Consider the following 20667-nt stretch of genomic DNA (forward strand, 5'->3'; position numbering starts at 1 on the left):
TGTGCTGGTGATAAGTGTGCATTGAAAGCATAAAAAATCGTTTATACCATACATAACTAAAGGAGGGCCAAGAAAAAAATCAATTTTTCAACTTTTTATTTTTGACATAAAAATGCACTTTTCTAGACGGGCTTTGTCCCAGGAATCTAGTGGTGCCATTTGTTTTCACATGCGATGTTCAGAAGTGCCTCTAATTCACGAAAATGCTTATGACGTCACCATGCCCTATGCATGTTGGAGCTATTTTTTACAATTTGGGGGTCAAAAACCAAGATAGAAAGTTGAAATTTGGGACATCTAATGTTCTAATAGAGCTCTATAACATATATTCCGGTTTTTTGGAAGTTCCCAAAATTTTGGATTTTATTAGCTGTTTTCCTAAAAATATAGTTTTTTGAATTTTTAGGGGTGAAAAACGCACTTTATGGAAAATCCGAGATAGCCATTTTAAAGAACTCGTTAAGCTGCGTCTATTCATGTCCTTAATTTGCAATTTGCTTAAAACCTCGATTTTTGGCGATTTTTTAAACATTTACCATTTTTTGACTGAAAACGCCATGTAGTTACATCACTAAAATCGATATATCTAAAAAAAATGGAAATTTTTTCTTCAAAATTGCACAGGAGACGTCAAATCGATGGGGAAGAAGGTATGCCAAGTTTCAAGTAGATAGCGTAAGCGGTTCGTGAGTTATTCAAGAAAAACGGAGGGGGGGTCGGATCCGACCCCCCCCCCAGGCGGTCGCGGGTTAAATGCCCAAATTCCCTTCGATACAACAGTGACCAGCACCAGCCAAATATGATTAAGCACAAAAACCCGCGACTTTGGGTGTTCAAGGGCTCAAGGCGCATTCTTTCCGTCACTCACATGCAGATTGCATGAGCCTGACCTCACAAGTGATGATCTGATAAGGCATTTTTGCTGTAAGTTGATGGTGTACAAGTAGACTTTCACGTTGCATTTCAAGTCTTATTTTACCTACCACATAAGGCATGGCGACATAAACTACTCAGGTACTTAAATACAAACTATGTACATTAAAGACGCATGATAAAAATGGTGTGACCTGTTCGCATACTTTTGGTACCACCTTTGCTCCTCAATGTGGCTTCCTCGTAGTTACATATTCTAATATTTACTGCCTTTACAGGTCCTCGTGTGGTGGCTGCCGAAAAGAGCAGCCGGCGAGCAGACGATGCGGGAGGCTTCGGTTTCAACCCCTGGCAGCTCATGAGCACGGTAATCAACATGGACGGCGTCAACATGCAGATCATGGAGAACTCTAGCTTCCGCGGCGAGTCGCCCTTCGCAAAGCAGCGCCTCCTGAGCAGCAGCCAGGGCGACAACAGCGAGAAGGTGCCGCTCGACAAGCTGGCCGACATGATCGCCGACATCATCGCCAAGGAGATGAAGAACGCTGGCGTCAATGGTGACGACCTCGACCAGTTCATTGCCAACCACACCAGCCAGGACAGCGGAGACGAGCAGTTCCCCAAGGACGATGATAAGACAGAGGACGACGACGCGAAAACGACAGGCGACGACCAGGGAAACGCTGGACCGAATGAGAAATTCAGCGGTCTGATGCAGCTTTCAGCGCCTTCTCCCAGCGACGGCGATCCGTCTCTCCCGCAAGGCGGCGGGCCTGACGTGTTCGGCAACGGCACAGACTACTTCACCTGGCTGGAGGACGTCTTGAAGAAGCTCCACGACAAGTTGGCCGAAGACGGCAGCGTCGCCGACGACACGGCTCTGAATGAGCGCCCCGGACAGATGGATGGAAAGCCGACTGGGGACCATGTCCTCAGGGCTTCAAAGCCTGGGCCTGGGGCCATCGCCAAATTCGCTTCATTCATACGCGACTTCCGTTATCAGAACAGCACAATTATCGGAGGCCAGCCGCAGCCACCACAGGTGGTCCCTAAAGCCTTAAGTCATCTTCTCAGTGCTCCTATGGACAAGGCGGATACCAGTACTAAGGCGCCTGCCCCCTCTCCTGGGGTCATTGCCAAATTTGCTTCATATATCCGCGACTTCCGCTACCAGAACAGCACGCTGATCGGAGGCCAGCCTCAGCCACCGAAGCTGGCCCATAAAGCCTTGACTCATCTTCTTGGTGCCCCTATGGACAAAGCCGATCCCAGTACTAAAGCGCACGACGATTGGAAGGACTCTGAGGACAAGCACGGAGGATTCGACAACATCCCAAAGGCGGTGCCGATGATCGTCATGTCCGGCAACACCTATATCAATGACGTGGGAACCTTCCGCAACACGTATCAGTACGGCAAGCTTCCTGTACGTGTTCGCACTATCGAGCCAAACGGAAACGACTCCGGCCTGGAGCTGGACGACTCTTCAGGAAACAAAAAATTACAGTCAAGCAAACGAGATGGAGACACCAGGGGACTACGACGCATCATGAGACTTTCGGCACAAGACCTGCATGGTCACGACGACGGCAACACGTACAATGGAGAGGTCAATGGCCACGATGACGGCAGCACGTCAGGAAGTGGCATCGTTCACGGCCATGATGATGGAAACACGTATGCCGGTGACATGCACGGCCACAACAACGGCGGAGGCAGTCGAGCTATCCTCAAATCCATCTGGGATATCTTCCATGGACACGAAGACGGTGAAACCAACAACAGTCCCGTCCATGGACACGACGATGGTCAAACTAACAACAGTCCAGTCCACGGCCACGACGATTCGTCTTCAGCGCAGGACGACGGTGAGACCAACAACAGTCCCGTCCGCGGGCACGACGACGGACAAACCAACAACAGTCCCGTACACGGCCATGGTGATTCCTCTTCTGTTCACGGACATGACGACGGTGAAACCAACAAGAGTGCCGTCCAGGGCCACGGCGACGGCGGGCGTATGCGCGCATCGGCCGACGTTTCGGGTGCTGGCGGTGGACGCAGCAACAGCCTCACGATGATGGGAGTCACGCTCATAGTGGTGGGCACGGCAGCCGTCATCCTGGTCATAATGGGCGTCGTCACCGCCCACAAGATGAGGATCGGCAAATTCCGCAGACAAGGTAAGAAACCTCGAAGTGGTTGAAAGACGTCTTTAAATAATTTCCTTCGTTTTGGTGACTTCCACTTTTAATGAAAGAAAAACTTTTTATTGTTTTTTTTTTGTACGGATCTGAGGAACTGATATTTTTGATTACGACGAGATGACGTACGTTTACGGACTCGCTTATGGTATACGAGAGTATTATGAAAACAATAAAACTCCGCCAAGCCTCAACCACATACTTGCCCCCCTCCTGTAAGAAATAACTGCAGTGGCTTTCACAAAAATAAACGCATTCATGTTTCATGCATAGGTAAACACTGCACGCTGTGAACAGCTTATCTGACTAGACATTCCCTTCCCTTTCAGATTACATCGTCGTCTAGGGAGCATTGCACGCAGCGTCAAAAGGGCAAGAGACTGTTGCTGCGTCCGATGTTTGGAGCTCAGGTGCCCCTAGCGTTGTTGAACCAGTGCATTTGACGGCCGCCTGTACCAGCCTGAGGTTGTGATAGCCAGAGCTCGCCTCATGACCGGACCACCTCCGGCATGACATTTACTTGCACATTAATGATGGTTAATTGGTATAGTTCACTGCCCCCGTGCAGGGCCTCGAAGAGCTACATAAACATATCTTGACGCTGACTCTTGACATTCCTTTTTGTGCCGTTAAATATGTAATGCGTAACCGTTAATGAAAAGGTGTCATGGCTTTTCTCCTTATCCCCTGTATAACCGTGCTCACTGGGATATAGGAGAACATATGTAAAAGTGATGGTCTGTTTTTTTTTTAGAAATACATTTCTGACCTGATTAAATTAATCGTTTCGGTATGTGATTACGTTTGTTTCTGATTGAGAAAAGTACTACCTAAATGCATAGGTCGTCGCGTGCATCTGTATGCATGTTTGCGCTTATACAAATGTCACAACATGAGTCGTTAGCCCACCATTACCTGACGGGGATGGGATAAGAGGAGGGCGTTTAGCGCCTCAGCTGATAAGTTATTTGCGGCACACGAAATTCATTGCATAATCAACCTCTAGCTTTTAAGCTATTCTGCAAAATTTACCAAGTACAAATTATGTAATCGATACACTTAGACTTAACGCTTTAAAAACAAAGAAGGCTTTATATGATTCCACCACGTAAAACATTTTTTTGTGAAGAAATTTACGTAACATAAATAGGTACCTACTTATCTAGTACACAATTCACATACGCATGTATTTGAAAGCAAAACATTGATCTAGGATTTTCCATGTAAAGCTTGTTATTAAACTGACAACCAACATTTGGTCGAGAACATGAGACGTATAGACGAGCTATGTGAAACGGAGCGACACTTCGCTCATTATAAATTGTGCATTTGACCACAACTGCTCAATAAGTTAGCCGCTGAGGACTATCCAAGACCTGAACACAGGAAACAACGAGCGACGGTAATAACACCACACATATAAGCATCAACACACCTAATTCACGAGCAGGCGGCAACAGCGACGTAACATTGCTTCCAGCACCGCAACATTGAACGCAGAGTGGTCCTGCTTTTTACGTACGTGCTTATTTCACTTCAGCATAATTATCTCACCACTGCACTGGTTCTATATCCCTTGCATTCAGCTTTACACTCCACATTGTCAGCTGTGAATGAAGAATAAAATAATGTAGGACAATAAAGAGGAATAAATATTAATATTCAATCACAACTATCTGCTGCATGTATAATAAATGGCACACAAATGCATAATTGCCAAAAACAGGAATGGGTAAAATAGTTACGTTTTGGAATTGTGAAAACAATTTGCTTTACAACACTTGCTTTGGCTAAAACATGAAGAAAAATGGAGGAAAACTAAAATTTGACCACGTCATCTGGTCTCGTATTGAATGTAAGAGTTTGAATCACAATAAATATTGTAAAACAAGGCAATTTTGAGATGTGGGGAGAAGGGACACGCATCGAAATTAATCTGCATATTGCAATGACGCAATTTAGCACAAAATGTGGTGATTAATAATATGTATGTTTAAATTATGCTAATCAAGGAATCATAAATCAAATAACAGTTGATATCGTGTTGCCGTCGTCGTGACCAAATTTCATAGAAATCATTAAACTTCTATATTTAAACAACGATAACTTCTCCCGAATAATATTAAACGGGCATTTGGGGGATAAAATATACCTGAATTGCGGAATCCGACAAGGAGACCCGACTTCGGGCTACCTTTTCAACCTCGCAGTGAACCTGCTTACGCAACAGATCAAGAAATCAAGAAAAGTTACCGGCATCAAAATTTCAGACAGTGCGGAAGTAAGAATTTCTCAATATGCCGACGATACCATCTTATTCCTAAAGAATGAAACAGAATGCGTTAAAGGAGCTATACAAGAATTGCAAAGATTCTCAGAAGCATCAGGACTTAACTTAAATATTGACAAAACATGTTGTCTGCAGATTGGCTGCGCAAAGCAGTTCAACAACGTTGGTTGCAGCCAAATCAAGTTTGTTGACCAATTGAAAATACTAGGAATAACGTTCAATGAAAATAACAAAAACATTACTCAGGTCAATTTCGAACCAAAAGTCACTCAGATTCAAACAGAAATTCAACATTGGCGTAGAAGAAACATTACAACGCTAGGGCGAATAACAGTCGTCAAGTCCCTGTTGATGTCAAAATTAGTTCATCTATTTATGGCCCTACCTGACCCCTCCAGAAAAGAATTTAAAAGTCTTGAGAGAATCTTATTTGAATTTGTTTGGGGTGGTAAGCGAGATCCAATAAAACGCGCGAAACTTATACAAAACTTTACCGCAGGTGGTCTTCGCATGATAGATGTCCAATCCTTCTGCGCCAGCATGAAGCTGACATGGCTCAAAAGAATAATGACATCAAACGCATCATGGTCACGTATAGTCGAAATTGAACTACCACCAATTGAAAACGTGCTTCAATTTGGCAGTAAACAACTAGAGAAATTGATGAAGAAGGTTGAAAACAAATTTTGGAGCGACGTACTAAAAAGTTTTGCAAACTTTAGCAGAGTATACGTACCTGATGAGGCTAACGTACTTTTCGAAAGCATATGGTTTTCAGATTACACGAAATTCCAATGTTCAATAATACGTAGTTGGTACAAAAAAGGAATTCGGCTCATAAATGATTTGTTTAACGAAAATACAGGAACCTTGCATACCAAAGAGAGCCTCGAAAATGCTTACGACGTGAAGATGACATTTTTATGTTATTCGAGCTTAATCAGGAGCTTACCTGATTATATAAAAAACCAACAATTAGATAAAACACTTGGGCCGATAATGCCACATAGAATGTGCGTGGTGTTAAACAATGAAAAATTTTCACGTCAAGCGTACGAAGCAAATGTAAAACATAAGCAGTTAGAAATACGGAATGCTAATGAACGCCAAAAAGCAAAGTGGATCAGAGATATTGGGGGTTTTGAGGAAAATAGCCTTGCAATCTTAAAAAAGGTCACAAAGTCAGCAAAACTGATAATGTTTCAATATAAACTCATAAATCGCATAGTAGCAACGAATACCTACCTTAAGACTATACACATTAAAGACGAAGACACTTGCACGTTCTGTAAAGTAGAACCGGAAACGCTGGTTCATATGTTCTGGCATTGTAATAAAGTAAAATCCTTTATAGCAGATATCAAACTCAGAATTCTAGATCCGTACGAAATCCGTCTCCCTATAGACAGCAAAACTTGGTTCTTCCTAATCGATGCAAATCCACAACAGACATACATACTGGCTTTAGCAAAAATGGTCATATATGAAGCAAGGTTACGAAATATCACACCAGAGGTGACACACCTAATAAACAAACTGAAAATTGTTGTAGAAATAGAACAACAAGCAGCTAATCGCATAAACAAGCAAAAAGAATTCGAGAAAAAGTGGGGAAGACTAAAAAGCATCGTCGTACAAAACGATGCACATTAACTGGCGTAGAGAATTTTTTACCCAAATCTTTGTACGTCAATCCATAACACAGTTGCACACTTGCAGCACTCTTGCCTGCAAATGCATACATTTGCATGCATTTGTGGGCATGTGAATTGTACCTTCATGCAATTTACATCTCATGTGAGATCGGTTTGCATCATTGCATGATGTAAACTGATCTGCATGAGGAATAGAAATACGTAAAAACACTTAAAAATACATACATAAAATACATACAATAAATACATATTATACATAAATATAAACATGATATTTATAAAACAAACATGCCACAAACACCCGGATGATCCCCAAGGTCACGAGCTCGCCGGTCGCGGGGAGGGACTAGCGGCTGTTTTGTCGTGCATGTGATGTGTGAAAGGAGCAAAACAAAGCAGAAAAAAGTAGGGATTCCAGTCACGCCGCCGCCGCCTCGATCGCCCGTCCCGGTGACCGGGCTGGCCGAGTCGCCGCCGGCGCGTCTTCCGCCGGCGTCGCCCGCTGCATCGCCGGTGTCATTGATGGTTGATAGTCATTGATAGTTGATAAAAGTTGATATAAAAACTGTTCTGTATTGATAAATGATTCCTTTGGGCTTTGTTAAACAATTTGTATTTTTTGCAGTATTGTTATCCTTATCTTGTGTTGAACGTTTCACCCGGACCTTGCCTCGCTGTTTTGCTCACTCTGACTTGTTTGGCTGCCTTGCGCTGTTGGAGCAGTGCCGCAAAGACCGGTCCCGCGGTGGTGCCATGTGTGCCTTGACATGTGTAGTGCAACCATTGCAGCGGTGCAGTGATAGTGTGGCGCGTGTGTGCTGTTGGAGAGAGTTGTCGTTGCGCGTCGTGATGCAACAACTGATGAGCCACTGGTGGCGCATCATTGGAGTGGATGATGTCGGATGACTGTGAATGTGATAAGGTGATCTGAGTGTAATAAATGTATATAATCGGAAAAAAAAAAGTTGATATCGATATTTACCCACTTCCAAAGCGCTGCCAATGCCATATCGGTGTGCTTTCAAATAAATAGATGCAGGGACAGGTACAGGACTGTAATGGAAGGCCACCGTCGTAATGATGATTCAGCTCAGGCAGAGAGGTGATAAGGCATTTTGAGTGATTCGACGAGAGCTATTCCTGCACCGATGAATACATTCAATGCTTCTAAGGCGTCGATTTAGATTTCAAAGTCCCCAAGCTACCATAGGAAGCTCTTCGTGCGTCATTTTACTTCTCAGCTACGTTCTCTTGATAGATGTAGCGAGGTCTATGTGCCTAAGCAATTTTAATCCATCTATTCGTCACACAATGGATTACATGAAAACCACATACACTTACTACACAACATCCACAACATCTTAATTCAAAAACGTACGTACAAATACTCCCAAATAAGTAAAATGATACAATATTTTAAATGGCAGGTATAGTTACATGTCTTTGCCCAGACCCTTTCTAATGAATATTCAAGACTTGCACGTATAAATGTACAGTACAAAATACACATAGATACTATCAACTTCATACAAAAGCGGAACACAACGAACGCAATGGATCACTATAATGTGATACTGTGATGTTATTAATAATGTTGTGATTTAGTTCTGTAACTATGATGTTGTGCTTGTGACATGATGCTGGGAGGTGGGCTTCATTGATTTCGAGGACGGATGAGCGCTGCATCTTGTTTCTTCCTTGGGAGGGTTATTATCCGTTGGATGGATTCAGTGATTCTCAACATTACCGTAACAATTGGTTTGCAGAATTGCCGTCTTGCAAACACTTGATACATGCGCTAGACGATTTCACAAGTTTTCGACTGAAAACATTTTGGGTGGGTTATACAATCTGTTGCACCAATGTGCAGTAAAAAGTGTCATCAGGTGTGCAATAGTAGTAAGTTTGGCATTGGAGTAAGACTCTCACTGTACTTTCGATCAGGTGGAACGTTTAATCTGTCCGTTTCTGATAGGTTATTCAATATTGTTAGTTGTTACCACAGACAACCAACGCAAAGCAAAATGATTTTGACTCGATACTTATTAATAATAGATATTTAAGCCTGAAATTCAGCTCCTGCAAGCAAACTAGTGCCTAAGCGTATATTTATCTACATAAATGTGGTTATGCTGTAGGAATAAGAAAGTTTTTAATACTTTTTGGTCTCTAAGCTTATAAAGCTCTCTTATTCAAGAAATATGGAACGAAGACGATGAAAAAGCATGGTCGGTATACGTATAACACCAACTCGCGATAGTGATACTTACCATCGCCTTCCTTTTCCTTTTCTTCTTGGTCGCCTCCTCCTCAGCGTTGGGCCGTTCGGCCGGTGGCGGCTGGTCGGCCGGGCTGTCGGCGGCGGCGGGCGGGGGCGGGGGCGGGGGCGGCGGCGGGGGCGGCGGCGGCGGCGGCGGCGTGTCGGCGCTGGCAGACGGCCGCCGCGGCTCAGAGGCCGGTGACGGGTTGGCCGGCCGACTGTCCTCAGTGTCAGGGTCGGCACTGGCCACCGCCACCACTGCGGCACAACACCAGGTCACCAGACGGGTCACCAGGTCACCAGACTGGTCACCAGGTCACCAGGTCACCAGACAGGACACCAGGTCACCACATGCAGGTTACCAAGTCAACAGACGGGCCAGCCAGATCACCACAAAGCCCCAGGTCACCAGACGGGTCACCAGGTCACCAGACAGGACACCAGGTCACCACATGCAGGTTACCAAGTCACCAGACGGGCCAGCCAGATCACCACAAAGCACCAGGTCACCAGACAGGTCACCAGGACACCAGACGGGTCACCAGGTCACCAGACAGTCAAAGTGCACTAAAAGCACACACATAAAAAACAAGTATTTAACAAGCGCCTGCAAGTTTAATGAAATGAAGTGGGGTGATTTATATCTCATCTCACCTCGCTGCACTATTCCCTCGGGCTGATTTTCGGCTTCCGTTGAATCCTTTTCCGCAGTCTTTTCGTCTCCTTTTCCCTTTTTGGTTGTCTCAAGCTTTTTTCTCTTGAATCTGCTCATAAGCTTGCTCAATGCACTGCCTGTTGGAGTACACAAAAATGAGCCGCACATGGCTATAAAAATATGGACGATTTGGAAAAGCACCTAATGACCTGCCACCATAAAAATAATTTCACTGTCACAGATTGCAGCAGGTTTAGGCTCCTTATAGTTTATACATCTGGCGAAAAAAATAGCCAGCTTAAAATGAGCATGTCTCGCATACAAATAGTCCGATACTCGTATTCATTAGCCCGCGCCCCACTGGGGTCTGCGTATAACACGCCCTACTGGGGGGGGGGGGGGGCTCTTCATAGCCCCCCCCCCCTCCTAACTCCGAAACTACTGGGCCGATCGTCAAAATTCAAACGGCGTCGTCTGATAGCCCCGGAAAACCTGTCAAGCGAAACCTAATTTCATTGACCTCGAGGTCACCGATGACGTCACAGGTCAGGTCAAAGAAAAAATTATTAGCATTTTGGCTTGTTCACATTTTGGGCTCTGGCCGCCGTCTTACGAGTCAGATCAGGCTCATTTTTGGTTTACACACTCGTGAACAGATGCTCTAGATACCCTGAGGGTACCAAACTTGTACTTTGATTTTCAGGTCAGGGTCAGGTCATCACAGGTCACGGAAATATTATATCATGCGTCGGTCACGTGACACATGTTTTATGGTCCATTTAGGCCATAGATTTCGAATTTGATGTCGTCTGTGTCATTCGCGGTCATTTTGAGTCGAATTTAGCTTAGGTCAGGTCACTTTCAGGTCAAAAAAGGTCAAATTTTAAAGTTAAAAATTTTCAACAAAAAAGGTGTCTATGGGATGCAGTTTGAGCTCAGGAACACGATGGTGCTATTTATATTGGTGTACGATGTCAAATACGCACTGAAAAATTGATTTGAAAAATTAATAATTGTGATTTTTTGCAATAATGCGTATAACTTGGCCATTTTTGAAGATATTTAGCTAAAACTTGCTAGAGGTAGTCGTAAGCATGCGTTCTGTCACATATATTCCGTTTTTTTTCGAAAAGTCAAAAACTTTTTGAAAAAATATAACAATATAAATTTTGAATTTTATTATATAAAATTTTCGAAATTTTCAAAGTTTTGAAAATCCGAGATGTCAGTTTGATAGAGCAGTCAATTATAAGTCCTTTCATGCAAAGAAATTGGATCTAGCTAAAAAACTGAGCTCTTGGGAGCGATTGCCATGGTTCAATGTTTTGCGTCGAAATCGGCCGAACATGACGTCACTCTGACGTCTTTCCGGCCGACCTATGGTAGCTACAAAGTTCAAATTTTGACACAAGGTGTCAAATTGATGCAGCTTAAGGTACTGAAAGTTTGGCGTCGATACATCAAGCGGTTTGGAAGTTATTGCAGAAAAACGGGAGAGGGGCTATGAATAGTCCCCCCCAGTGGGGCGCGGGTTAAATTAATCTACTGCAACCATGTAAAGTGAACTCAAACGCAGAACCACAAAGAAATTAATCGAAACGATGCAAAATTCCACCTTTTTAATCTAAATCACCTAACCTAACGCTTTCCCGTTTTAAACGCGTATTAAAGGGACTATCCCACCTTTAACCCGCGCCCCGTAGGGGGGGGGGGTCGAAACGGCCCCCCCTGTCCTTTTCGGTCGATATCTCCTAAACGGCTGGAGATATCGCCACCAAACTTTCAAGACCCCTCCGGGCATCAATTTTACACATTGTGACCAAAAATTTTTCCAGAGGCTATGATAGGTTGGCCACAAATGACGTCAGAGTGACGTCATGTTCTGTCATTTTCGACCGAAAAAAGACCTTCGCGAGAAGACCTGTCAGGACTACAGCTTTGAAGATACAGAAAAATGATCAAGACATAAAAGGTGTAGAATTGACAGGGCTACAAAACTGCAATCTCGAATTTTTGAAATTTTTGAGTTTTGACCCCCAAAAATCAAAAAAGCATTTTTTGGATATATTCGCCAAAAAATCCAAAAAGTTTTTTGAGTTTAAAAAAAACGGAATATATGTGATAGTGCCTACCGTCTTCTATCTACATACCAAATTTCAGATCGATATCTCGTTTTTTGGCCAAGTTATAGCGAAAAAACTGTTCAAAAATGATGACGTCAAATTTTCAAACTCAATTTTTAGCAATTCTAGAACTCGTAGAGCAAAACGAAGACCACCATTAGACTCCCCGTGACGAGCTGCATCGAATCGATGTCCATTTTATGCAAAAATATCAACTTTGAAATTTGACCTAATTTGACCTGACCTTGACCTGACCTTCACAAAAACGTGACCTAGGCTGGCCCCAAAGGCTGCCTAACCCACATAATCGCATTTGTCATGTAAAATGGACCATAAAACATGTATCACACGACACATTCATATTGTGACCCCCGGTGACCTGACCTCGCTGTGACCTGACCTGGTATCAGTGACCTCAGATAGCAAAGTATGTGTTTGACGAACAATGTACCATCGATGGTTTTCAATAAATTACCAATTTACTCGCTTTCACAGCACATTTCTTGAATTGCCTGTGAACGGTGAAAATCTGACCTTTGACCTGACCTGTGACGTCATCGGTTTGACCTAGGTCAATGAAATTTGGTCACAAGGTAGTTCCCGGGTGGGGCTATCGAACGCCGTTTGAATTTTGAAAATCGGCCGGTAACTTTCCGAGATCTTAGGGGGAGGGCCGAAACGGCCCCCCCCCCCTACGGGTGGTAGGGTCCGCCGGTAGCCCTACGGGGCGCGGGTTAACATGGGGTTTGAGTTGAAATAGCCAAGTTTGCGGCGAGGTTCAGAAACCACTATCTATCTAGGTTGCAACCCCCGCGGCCTCTTGGTGTTGAAGAAATTCGTTCCGTTCCCTTCATTTGAAAATGGGCCTTGCGCAAGGCCCTATCTTCAACATGGAGCGACCGTTAGTGTGACGTCACCTCGTTTAGTCATTCTGATTTAAATGGGTTTGTTCGTTGAAAAATCGCTTAAAACTTGGTCTGAACTTTGTTGTGGTGCCTACAGAAAAAAAAGAATCAGCTTTATGACAGTAATGTGGCCTGGGGAAGGAGGTAATTTTGAGCTGTGACGTCACATATTTGAAAGTTTGTGTTTGGAATATGGGAAGCCTAAGATGTTTAATGAAAAATAAATGCCAGAACCGTGTTCCTGGTCATCCAATCTATAAAGTCGGGCACAATTTAACTGGTTTTAACAACATTTTAGAAGGTGGGATAGTCCCTTTAACCCTATTAGTGGCAGGCTCCTGGCTACCCCATATTAGTGGCAGGGGGGGGGGGCTGTTTACGACCCCCCCTTGATATCTCGAGATCTAACCGGCCGATTTTCAAAATTCAAACGGCATTCGATTTGGCTCAACGTGATCTACATTTCTAAAAAAAATAAAATTAAAAAATGTCAATAGGGGGGTAGAGGGGGGTAAAAACGGGCAAATTGCAGATACATTTTAGACTGTTTATCACGGCCAGGTTTCTGAACCAATCTTAACGCAACTTTTGCCGATCGATAGAGAATGAACCAGGAATTCACATGGATCCTAAAAATATGCATTTTCAAAAATCATAGGCGGATACAGATCATTGAGATTGGGGGTACACAAAAAGTATAGTAAATAAGGTTTTTGTTGGTACTGTTTCTAAAAAGGGTGGCAATGGTCTTGTTATGTTACAATTTTCTTATGAGAGAACGACTAAAATTGTATTGGTCATGCATAGGCGGTGTCAGGGCACCTATGTTGGGAGGTAAAAAATAACCCCCCTTTTTGGACGCCTGGATCCGCCTATTATAGCAAAAACGTGTCAAAAGAGGATGCACAATAACTTTGTACATGTTATCACATGATACCTTTCATTCACTGTTCGTAAAACTGGTGCAGCATCGTGATCTTCGCCCAAATGACTCGCTTCACGAATAGGACCCCCAATTCCCAGTGCTCTGGAGCCGCCCCTGGTAAAGTTATGAACTTGAAATTTTCAGGGAATGTGCCCAATTTAGTTTTAGGAAAAGTCAGAAAATTTCAGCATCGTAGCTTCAGCGGTTTCGGAGATATTCCCGAAAAACCTGAGGGGTGGATAAAAACAACCCCCCCCTGCCACTAATAGGGTTAAAGAAAAAATAGCGCATTTCAAGACATGCGCTCTCACTAGCAAGTAATCAAGGTCAGAAATCAGTATCACCCACCTTTCTTATTGTCTGCAGTTTTGACATCATCGACATCCTGCGCCTCTTCCTGGGTGTTGTTCGACGACGGAACCGACTGAAAAAGAAGCACCGTTAAATGCAGACAACATCCGTATTGTTGTCATTCCTTTTCTATTATTATCCCTCCTAATCTGTCATCAACGGTGCAACAAATTTGATCACAATACGCCCAGCTTTTCATGATATGGGATGCACTCCCACATTGATAGCTGGAAATAAATCGCCCGGTGGGTCATGGGTGCCCACTGCTTAATTGTCTCTTTCGTGCATCGAGAATAGACCGATACTTAACATAAAAGAGCTATTCTACTACAAAAAACGCAAGTCAACTGCCTCAGCGGTTGCTGAAATATAAGTCTTAGAATTATAGGTCCTCTCTAAGCCGAAGTTAAGCCCAGGACACTGCAGGGCTCCTCCGCAGCTGCCCAGGCGCCGATACCTGTTCATCTTTCTGGTCGGTTGGCGGGGACGCCGACTGCTGCTCGCCACTGGTCCCGTTTGTTGCAGAGCCTCGTGCAGAGCTCGGTGGAACCGTGATCTCCTGGCCGGTCGGCGAGAGGAGCTGCCGAGAGCTGCCCTTCAGCGGCGGCAGGGTCCGGCCGCGGGCAGGTATAGCCATCTGGTGGTAAAGGTAAACACTGGAGTTGTAACAAACGGCCGCCACTGGGGGAGGTGGCAGGACTGGAGGACACACAGCACCTGCACACCTACTACACCTTTTTGCGTTAGCTTTTGACCATTGGGCAAAACATTTGTACACATTCGCCATATAGATGGCGCTACAAATGGGCGGCTGGTCAAAAAGAATCTCCATTGTGCAAAACTGTTCGGCGATCCTCCTCTACAACTCGACATTGAGCGAATGGTTCAACATTGTGCGAAACAAATCGTCAATGGTCGAAACTATTCGTCATTGAGCAGGCGGAAATTCATGATTGGCCAAAACCGTCTATGGAAATTTCAGCATTCAGAAAAACAGATCAGCAATGATCAAAACAAATGATCGTGTGCACTGACAGCCGCAGGGGGTATGGAGCAGGCGGAGCAGCAGCTCATGGGGCCCAATCCTTGACATTTCCCTCATAGGGGAAGGTGGGGTAAGACGGACCAGCTAAGGTTTGAGGCCGCATATCTTGCTACACTGCTCTCGTAATTCATATTATTTATAGTCTTCGGAATGCTCAATCCTTCCTCTGTTGATATGTGTAAAGACTAAATTTCAAATTAAAGACATCTAGGTGGTGGGTGCTCTTAAAGAGGGACATGTCAAAAATTCAGACAAGAAAAAACGTGGGGTAAGACGGACCACCCAGCAGTGCCTGCTATCCGTTCATGTGTGTTACACTTCTGCTCTGTACTCTTGTAAGAAAAAGTAACCAGAATGGTAAAATAACAAAATGAGCCTTTATTCTTTACTCATGTGTGATGGAAGAACAGCTGAAAGCTGGGAACATGTGTGTCGATTGTCGTTTGGCATGAATGCATGCTAACTGAGCACTTGCATGCATGGCTCACATGCAACAAAGACTCCTTCCTGAAAAATTAGCTTACTTAAACTTGTGTCAATGTTTTGGAAAAGAACTTTCCATATGCAGGGTACAATGGACCACCACAGGGTAAGATGGACCACAGTAGTCCGTCTTGCCCCAAATCTAAATTCTGTCATTATCATGACGTATATGTCAAAAGCCCAACATTGCAAAACCTTGCCTTTCCTAAAGTGTGACTATAACTAAGTTTATAACTTTGTTCTTCACAGAAAAGTGCAAAATAGAAACTAATCATGCAAGAAAGGCGCCGTAATTGAATCACCGGTAGACCTCTTATATTAGATCGGTTTGACGAAAAACAAGATTTTTCTCAATAACTCAAAAGCTATGCATCCTAGCAGCATGAGCTCAAGGTGGCCATTTAATGAAGGAAAACAAACATAGTGAGTGCATAAAGCAGAAGATACCAGCAGCGGTTCAGCCGGGAGGGCTGGTGGTCCGTCTTGCCCCTCTGGGCCGTCTTACCCCACCTTCCCCTTTAACCGAGTGGATGATGGAACAAGCACACCCCACACCGGGCCGGCCAGTATGTAATTGTTCACTGGACGAGACCGACCTCAGCCGGCACACCCAGCATATACGTTCGGCTGAGCCCGGGAGCTCACTATATTTCTTTGTGCGCATGAGTCCAACACTAACAGATAAACAACACCTTGCGCTCATTCTAAGTCAGCTGAACGGTATTGCCTTGGGGCTCGAAATTAGATAGGCCTCATAAATTGGCGAAACCTTGCCCTCGTGAGAGAGTTCCTGCAAGGTGACCGCCATGGCAGATGTGCATGGTGTTCGTCAGCTTCCGCCATGAGGACAGTTTGTTTATTCGATGTGCCAATAAAGAGCTCGTCTTTGAATAGGCTATTTACATAATTATAACTTTTGTAGTTAAGTAAGTGCCCATCGACCAACGTAGGCGTGCTAGGTTGGAATGGTATGATGCATTTACGAAAATGACTTCAATGCATGCATTTCACATACCTATTGAATTCAGCTGTATGTGTAGCATTGCAAGCAGAAACAAAAACCCGAAGGGAGACATTGTTTTGTCTTGTTGACACTTGACTAAATGACGTCAAAGGTCATTTAAAAAGAAATGTCGGTGGCATTGATTGGCAATGCTCACCGGTAAGATAAACGTACTGCATGGCTTGACTGACAATTACCGTACTGTTCCACTTAGAAAGAAGCTAAGGAACGGCTGACTTCTTGCTTAGAAATGCCCATAATGTTCACGCTCAAGTGGTGAATGGTCGAGGTGTGTTAAATCCATTAAAAAAATCAGCCTGGATATCCATTTATTATGTTTTGAACATTGCTGAAGTGATATCACCAAATGCCGAGGAGTTGTGCTCATTGCCGAAGTCATGGTGAAGTGTCAAACTGTTTTGCAGATCGCTCATTTCAGCGTTCAATCTGTTTTGTCGAATGGCTGAAATGAAACACACGACGCCGGAATAGTTGTGCTCAATGCCGATTGTCGAAATGGCTCTTCAAACAGTTATGGCCAATGGTTGAATTCAATTGCAAAAAGGTGTATAATATACGACCTTGCAGCAAACAGGAGAGCATGACGGGCGGAGGTTTAACGGTTGGGGCATTCCACGATAGATCGTACCAGGCCCGTCACCCTCATCTCTCAGATTTGAATGAAAATTGGTACTAGGGGTAATCATAGGCTCCAAAAACACCGGTCAAAATTTCAGACTTCTCAGATGAAAACTTTTTGAGCTACATTGCATAATATTTTCTAAACTTCAGATTGTAAGGGTGAGTTTGATGAGCTATAACTCAAAAACGAGCTAAGCAAGCAACAAACGGTAAACCGCTTTGAACTAACGATGAATCAAAGTTTAATACAGCTATTTTAAAATTGGAAAGATAAGCTTTACATATTGAAAAAAGTCGTAATATTTTTTTAAATTGTCTATAACGGCCCTTGGGACCAAACTTTTTGGCATTTTTATTTCTTCAAAATAAAGTTCAGGTCATTTAAAATCGACATGCAAAAAATTAGAAAGGTGTTCTTTCTGTCAAGTCCTCATTTTAATGCATACAAATGGGTTTCCGGGGGGTCGGTACGACCCCAGCTCGCCGTTTCGCCTCTAATGGAGCTAGAACCTTGCGGAAAAAACGAGCATGTGCGCCGTTACAAGATGCATCGAATGATACCAAATTTTAATGTCTCGGGTTCATTGGTGACCCCTGAGGTCATTTCAAGTGACCCAAATTACGGGTCCGGTTTTTGGTAGATAACTTCGCAACAAATGGTCGCAGAGCCCCGATTTTAGCATCTTTGTGTTTGCCTAGCTCCGGCGCGTCGAATGGTATACTGTTTGTTCTGGTGAGGTCAGCTTAAGTCGTTGACCTCGGGTCAGCACACTGCGGTGTATTTGGCTCCGCTCCCCGACCGGGCGGCCCAGCCGGCAGCCAGCCCCCGGGCATCACGTGACCGCCCCGAGTCCGCGGCAAAGCCAACCAGCGCGGCGCTGGACAAACAGCGCCGCCACAGAGATGGTTAACAGTCGGGTCAGGCCACGAAGCTGGGTGAATGAGATCATATTGCACATCATTCGATTCGCAAGGTCTTCCCGAGTCCATTGGTAGCTTTCCCGTCTCTCTAGCTCAATTTGATCGAAAGTTATTGACGGAAAACTCTTGTGACCCTAGTGACGTACGAATGACGTCACGCAAGGTCAACAATGCAAACGTGAGGCAAAAATGACTTCAATTGGACTTTCAGTAACAATGATGTCACTAGGCAGCTTTACCGCCATTTGTACGCTTATACGCCATTTGTAGGCTCTCTTCCCAAAATCACAATTCGAGACCATTACGGTGACGCAAAATAAGTACATTTATAGAAAGAACACCTTCCTAATTTTTTGCATACTACTTAATAATGACCCAAAATGTTTTTAAGTAAATAAAAATTCAAAAAAATTTGGTCCCAAAGCCATTAAAATGCAAATGAAGGAAACTCGATGTGTTATATATCAAAAATAGTTTGTATTTCAAAATTTTAAAAATGCATATTATTATTTGTTTCAATGCAAGTTCAATGCCGTATAGCATTTGGCATTTGGATTATCCGTCTTAGAGTTACAGCCCGCCAAACTTGGCGCTGCAACGCAAGATCCAAAACACGTTATACATTATAACTCAAAAACTATTCATCGGATTAGCCTGAAATTGTCACAGGAGGATTCAGAGCCCCTGATTACCCCTTAGACCAATTATTGTTAAAATCCGAGAGATGAGGGTGTCAAATTGGAAAAAAGTGGTACGATCTATCGTGGAATGGGGCATTCCACGATAGATCGTACCACTTTTTTTCCAATTTGACACCCTCATCTCTCGGATTTTAACGATACATGGCCCAACTCACTTACAAGGAATGTCCAATTCTCATAGGTGGGGACCCTGGTAGAAGTGGGGCTGCTCTTCTTCCTGACTTTTCGGCTAGCTTACTCGAAAAAAAAATGAGCCTGCTCCCGAGGAATAAAATCAACGAGCATCTAATTCCACACCGCGAGCATCTGGCAAGCATAGGAGACGCCGAGCAGAAGAGAGAATGCCCGCATCCGTCCTTTTTATCATCAGGACGAAGCCGTCCACATCCATTTTGCTCTAAATACCTAGGAAGGCCTGTTGGAGATGATCGCCATTCGCCAGCCCTACTAAGTAGGGCTGGCGAATGGCGACTACCTAGGGGAAAGTGGGGTAAGACGGTCAGGGTAGGTAAGACGGGCACCCCTTCTGCAGACCAAACCAATAGCACTACGAGCGAGAAAAATTGGGACCAGAATTGGCTTTCCTACTACACACCACCATTGAAGTCTGGTGAATTTGTGTTCAGTCGATAATCTTTTATTTTGATTTCTTTAAAACACTCATTTCATTGAAAACATCCATAATGTATTGTGCAAGCTTTTGTGTGCAGCACTATAGAGTTAAAAACTCGCAATCACTTGTGATACACTCATATACCACCAGTGTCCATTTACAGTGCTTTCCGCGATAACTAATTTTCGGACCTGCGATAACGATAAAACGATAAGTAAGGTTTGCGATAACGATAAACGATAAACGATAGAAATTTGCAAAAAATTAACAGCGATAGCGATAAAACGATAAAACGATAACGGTAATTGTTTTTTAACAGCGATAACGAGACGATAAACGATACAACGATAACGATAATTGTTTTTTAACAGCGATAACAAAAGCGATAAGAAACACAGGCTAAATAAGTGTACTTAAAGTTTATTTGCAGATCTATACACTTAGCAGATGGCAACAGGTTGCGCACAAATACTGTCGCGCGGCATACACTGTCGATCGTCTTCCATTTTTCCATCATCTCGTTTTATATTTTATCGTTTATCGTTCATAACTTTTGTAACTTGCGATAAGTGGATGAGCGATAATTTTGAAAATTTAGCGATAAACGATAACGATAACCGATTTACTTAACAGCGATAATTATCGTTTAGGTATCGTTTATCGCTCATCCTATCGCATGCGGAAACCACTGTTCATTTACCGCGGATTTGCTTTGTCTGCATCAAATTGTCCACAGAGAAAAATCATGCTGAACTTCTGACATTGAGTTTGGGGTAAGACGGGCAACTATGAATCCAATGGGTCTGTAATGGTGAAAATATTTTTGCTGCTGTAGGAAAAAAGAAGCATTTCTAATAAGAATATGTTCGATTCCGATACTCACAGACATGTTAGCAATATTCTTTCGGCACAGTTTATTCTCGAATAATGAATGTGAAAAACGGTTCTACATGGCTTCTGAACTAGGACCTATATACGAGCATACGCCTTTTGCACGAAACTCGTATACCTACTGCCA

General features: G+C 43.7%; 2 protein-coding genes across 2 annotated transcripts in view; one reads left to right on the forward strand and one right to left on the reverse strand.

Moving 5' to 3' along the window:
- LOC122378718 overlaps positions 1 to 3855 on the forward strand; it is a 32903-nt gene extending 29048 nt beyond the window's left edge. Inside the window, exons 2-3 of the mRNA XM_043360155.1 lie at positions 1152 to 3056; positions 3407 to 3855. Of these exons, the coding sequence (XP_043216090.1) occupies positions 1152 to 3056; positions 3407 to 3423 (1922 nt within the window). The 3' untranslated portion in view covers positions 3424 to 3855. The remainder of the gene's footprint in view (positions 1 to 1151; positions 3057 to 3406) is intronic.
- A 5723-nt stretch (positions 3856 to 9578) lies between these two features.
- On the reverse strand, positions 9579 to 14878 carry LOC122378759. The gene is made up of 4 exons (XM_043360224.1): positions 14699 to 14878; positions 14239 to 14314; positions 9937 to 10074; positions 9579 to 9586 (listed from the first exon to the last, which is right to left on the reverse strand). Exons 1-4 carry the CDS (start codon positions 14876 to 14878, stop codon positions 9579 to 9581), a joined length of 402 nt encoding a protein of 133 aa, XP_043216159.1.
- Between the last annotated feature and the right edge of the window lie 5789 nt (positions 14879 to 20667).

The sequence above is a fragment of the Amphibalanus amphitrite genome, unplaced genomic scaffold (genome assembly GCF_019059575.1).
Source record: "Amphibalanus amphitrite isolate SeventyFive unplaced genomic scaffold, NRLGWU_Aamphi_draft 000064F_arrow, whole genome shotgun sequence".
Lineage (NCBI taxonomy): Eukaryota > Metazoa > Arthropoda > Thecostraca > Balanomorpha > Balanidae > Amphibalanus > Amphibalanus amphitrite.

Coding starts and splice junctions, on each gene's coding strand:
- LOC122378759 (XM_043360224.1), bottom strand. CDS start 14,878: ATGGCTATACCTGCCCGCGGCCGGACCCTGCCGCCGCTGAAGGGCAGC. Junction 14,315..14,698: donor CCGACCAGAAAGATGAACAG/GTATCGGCGCCT, acceptor CTTCTTTTTCAG/TCGGTTCCGTCGTCGAACAA. Junction 10,075..14,238: donor AACTGCAGACAATAAGAAAG/GTGGGTGATACT, acceptor GTACTCCAACAG/GCAGTGCATTGAGCAAGCTT.